We start from the raw sequence: 4,468 nt of genomic DNA, 5'->3' as shown, positions 1-4,468 counted from the left end.
TCCATCCATAGCTGAACAAGTTCTTGTCGGTGGAGAGCCTCTTGCAAAGGCATCTATCGCATATCTGCTATGACCACGGGTTTCTACCCTCATGGATTTCTCCCTACCTGAGCGACTCCGAAGGAGATCTTGGTCCACCTCCAGTCCTTCCGCGCTCGATGGCAGTGGCGCCCCCCCCCTCTGTAAAGGTTGGAGGGGAGGAGAGTGTGTCGTGGCGGTGTAACCACGGGCTGGTTGGGCGTTGACAGTGGCACAAGGAGGCATAGTTGTGCGGCCGAGGCCTTGAAGCCGGAGCGGCGTGAGGGTTGGGGTTGGCGTGGAGCTCCGGCAGCGACGACGGTCAATTCTGGGCTTTAGGGTCTGACATGGCCGGCTAGCCATGGAGGTTGCAGGCGTGGATGTGATGCAAACGCCTTTCTATAATTAGCTACACCGACTGGCTGCGTGGGGGCCTGCTGGTGTGCTCGAATAAAAAGGCGGTCCTAGGGTTTCTCTCACACAGAGATGGGATTCTGCCTAATGCATGCCCGCATTGATCTGGCCGGAGCGTTGAGTTTCAGAAGGCTCCGCGGCAAACTTCCTAGTGCGCCTTATGCGTGTAATTTGCTAGGATTTGGTCGTATGCACCCACGCTTTTTTCGACCGTTTGGTTTCAGGAGAGAGCGGTGTGAATCTCTGCTATCTGTTAGGGGACATGTGTGTTTTTCATTCCATGGTGAAGTTAGAGGTGAACCCTAGATCTGAGGACTAGTAATATTAAATCCCCGGCGAACTGAGCAAAGTCCGTTGAAAAGGAGAACTTGAACTTCTAACCTGTAGGCGTTCACCATATTATGGCCGAATGATACTTCAAACACTGTGGAGATTTTAATGCCTTTTTTCTGCAACCGTTGTAATTGAGGGTCCCTTTTTCAATGTCCACAAGTCGGTGCACGGATCGTAGAGCAAGGTTGAAAGGTTCCTATAAGAAATATACCTCAAACAGTGTGTGGAGTTTGTTAGGAAATATACTCTTGCCATATGTGTAAACCGAATTATGCCAATCTTATAAGGCTAATCTGGTATAGATGGCAAGTAGTAATTAGGCGCATTAAGAAGGCAGTTAGCGATCTGCCCGTTGTGCCATGATCGAGTCGATCACGATGATGTAGCGATCGCTAATTGCTTCCCCTTGATCGCTCCTGTAATTGCTATGTAACCGTTGCCTCTTGGTTTATTTATTAACACGTAAACGATGGGAGGAAAAAACCGTCGATTCCACATACGTTTGAGATGGTATCAGAGCCAGGAGGTCTCAAGTTCAAGATCCTGCTCACGCAGTTTTAAAAACAAAAAGAAAAAGATTCTGCGGTCCGCATCGAACCCACGCTAAGGATTAAAATAGCCTAGACGTGAGGGAAAGTGTTGAATATAAATACACTGTCTAGTCTCTTTCCATCAGTTCGAACTTTTGGTTCAATTGGCTAGTGCAGCAATCTTTCACGACATACGTTTGAGAGAGTTGGTTTTCCGGTGGCCTGTAGCATATGAGGTGGGGCGCTTATGACCTTTTTTGAGAGTGAGGATTTGAGAATGAAGATGTCTGGGGTTGTGATGTTTGCAAGTTCAGTAGACGGTTAGCGGCTTAGTGCCCGAGGTTTAGATGAAAGCGGTGTTATGTGTTGATCAGAAAGTTTAGAGAAGTGGCCGAGATCAGTTAAAAAATTTGGACTACTGATGAAATAATCAATTCAAAAAAAGGAATCATGCAAGGTGATCAGTTCTGGTGCTGCATGTAGACACTAAATTTGGGGTTTAGACGAGAACGGTGTTATGTTGATGAAAAATCTTTGAGAAGTGACCAATATCAGTTTTAAAAATTGGACTATTGATGAAATAGTCAAATCGAAAAAATAGTAGTCATGCAATAATTTATACAGCTCCATTTACAATACATATAAGCATAGTTACACACTATGTATTCTCACCACAAAAATAATAATAAATGTGTATATGATCTCACGACAAAAAAAAACTATCAGTCATGTCCGCAAATACATATGCACAAAAGAATCGGGATGGATGGCCTATGGCTTGGTGTAGACGGTAACGTTGGTCCATCGCGACTCCATGCATGGTGACCAGTTGTGGTGCTGCATGTAGACACCGAACTTGAAGTAGTATGACTGGCTAGGGATGACATCGGTCGCAAACCTCTTCTCCCCATCAATGTACACAGTAACCGTGGACCTATCCACATCATGCACCACGTTGAGCCGGAACCAACGGTCATAGATGTTCCCCTCCACTGCTTGCCCGCTGTAGAAACGGAGCACGTGCAGCATCAACACCGTCGAGTGCTCCGCACCTTCCTCGTTGTGGATCTGCATCACCGACACACCAGATGTGCCCGACGGCACATACCCGTATCCCTGGAACTGCCACACTCCCGACGAATAGTCATGCCCTGCAACCATTTTCACACGCTTAATTAAACCCTATTTTCCTTTTCTTGTGACAAATGAGAAGCAAATGCAGAAATGCCACGTTGAAACTAGCTAGATCATGGATTCGTAGGTGGTTAACTTACCCGGAGCCTAACTTCGGTGCGGGGGTTGGTGTGGGTGGCGGTGTTGAAGGGCTTGTCTGTGTCAAGGACCCAAAACTGGCGCACACCGTGGCTGTACTGGAACCGCTGGCTCTTCAGCATGTTGTAGGGGCTGTGCACCTGGAAGTTGCGGTCGGTCAGGTCGACCTTCACGAACCCGGCCGTGGGGTTGGCGCCGGAGGCTGATGCATGGACTGCGCAGTGCACGAGGATCGCCACGAGCCAGAGAACCATCAAACTCGACAGAGGAGACGCCATCTAATTTAATCCCTGTCTTGATCGAGCTTTTTTTGCGGGGTTATAGATCGAGCTTAAGCTAACAGATTAGGCTGGTGGTCGAGTTTAGAATGGGATTGTGTAAAGCTAGGAGGGAATGGCATGCATAAATAGTACTCGACGTCGTCTGTGAAATTATGTCGAGAAAATAATAAGGTGGTGCGCCGCGCGCGTGTGAAAGAGCACGTCTCCGTAGGTGGCTTTAATTACTTTTTTTGTTTGGTTTTTACAAACGATCTACACTTACGAGTTAACAATAATAACTGAACCAATCAGTCCATACGTTACGTTAAGAGCAGGCTAGTGGCATTTTTTATACTACAAGTGGTGGGTTCTTGTTGACGGCGGCAGATTGAGAATGCCGTGCGTGCTGGAATGAACCACTAATTCTCTAATCCATTACACAGGTATCTCATCTTCTTGATTTTCCCCGGAGATTACACAATGGCCACTAAAGTTAATTGCACTAATATTGCACGGATTCGAAAGTGCATGTTCAGACTATATTAATATATTTTCTTTACAAAAAAATCCTAAATATAAAGTGCAACTTTAGGCGAAAATAGCTGGTAGAACATGGGTCTAGGCCCGATTCTGAAAATTGTTAAACCAAAGTTTCAGAAAATTTTAAAATAGATTATAGACGTACATATTACCTTGATACTTACTCATGCAAACTTTTAAGTAAAAATATAATCGTGTGCAGCCTACATAGAAAGTAAAAAAATGAAACCGTATTTTTATGCACCGCACAGATCCGGTCCTTGAACTATTACTTGGACTTTTTTTTGCATAACATACTTTTGTAGGACGTGACTAGGCAGCATCCGGGTGCCAATTTGCACATCTAAGCACTCACCCATAAAAGGAAAGTCTTCAATACCTAAAAATAGAAAATTGCAGACAGCTAGCCGAATCACCCAAAAATAGTCCACGTGTGCATTTAATTTCATGAGAAGAAAATTCAAAAAGTGGTAACTCATAAACCGTGTATCGAAATTGTAATCCGTTTTCACCGTTAGGCCTCTCGCGATGAGATCTTCGAAACTAGATCCCATTTGTACATGTTCCGACAAAAAAAAATATTCGAAAAGCAACTATGTTGCCGTGATAAATCAACTTTACTGTTGTAGAAAAACAACTTTGTACAAAAGTTGCTTACGCTATATTTTTGTATACTTTATAGCCAATTTATTTTCTAAGGTACTTACTTAGTAGTAATGAGACTTGCAACATTGCACTACTAGTTGTCCATCATAGTTTCTAGTGCCGTGAGTAACTAGATAATTTAATACTAGGAACAAAAATACAACTTCATAACAAATCACTACACAACTTAGGCACATCGATATGCAACTTCCCGACAAAGATACACAATCTCACGATAATGATGCTAGCCGACTTAGTGCTACTAGTATGTAACTTAGGCATAGTGATAGGCAAATTCACTATTTACAATTTCACCATACCAATGTTATTGTTTGCAACTTGATTTTCGAGGTAGCCAACTTACTACCAACCCATATGCCAAATAACGTGCAACTTAGACTCAACGGTATGCAATTTTACAACAATGGTGCGCCACTTCACAACAAATCGTGGTAG

General features: G+C 44.0%; 1 protein-coding gene across 1 annotated transcript; it reads right to left on the bottom strand.

Moving 5' to 3' along the window:
- Window positions 1–2,066: 2,066 nt before the first annotated feature.
- LOC124656225 (citrate-binding protein-like) lies at window positions 2,067–2,845 on the bottom strand. The gene is made up of 2 exons (XM_047195007.1): window positions 2,570–2,845; window positions 2,067–2,465 (listed from the first exon to the last, which is right to left on the bottom strand). Exons 1-2 carry the CDS (start codon window positions 2,843–2,845, stop codon window positions 2,067–2,069), a joined length of 675 nt encoding a protein of 224 aa, XP_047050963.1.
- Between the last annotated feature and the right edge of the window lie 1,623 nt (window positions 2,846–4,468).

Source organism: Lolium rigidum, chromosome 5 (genome assembly GCF_022539505.1).
Source record: "Lolium rigidum isolate FL_2022 chromosome 5, APGP_CSIRO_Lrig_0.1, whole genome shotgun sequence".
NCBI lineage: Eukaryota > Viridiplantae > Streptophyta > Magnoliopsida > Poales > Poaceae > Lolium > Lolium rigidum.
Note: the sequence above shows the minus strand (reverse complement) of the source record. Positions and strands in the feature narration are given on the sequence as shown.

What these genes read in the sequence shown, in the direction of transcription:
- LOC124656225 (XM_047195007.1), bottom strand. Translation starts at nt 2,845, where the DNA reads ATGGCGTCTCCTCTGTCGAGTTTGATGGTTCTCTGGCTCGTGGCGATC. An exon ending in GCACCGAAGTTAGGCTCCGG is followed by an intron (nt 2,466 to 2,569) that starts GTAAGTTAACCA and finishes GGTTTAATTAAG; the next exon opens with CGTGTGAAAATGGTTGCAGG.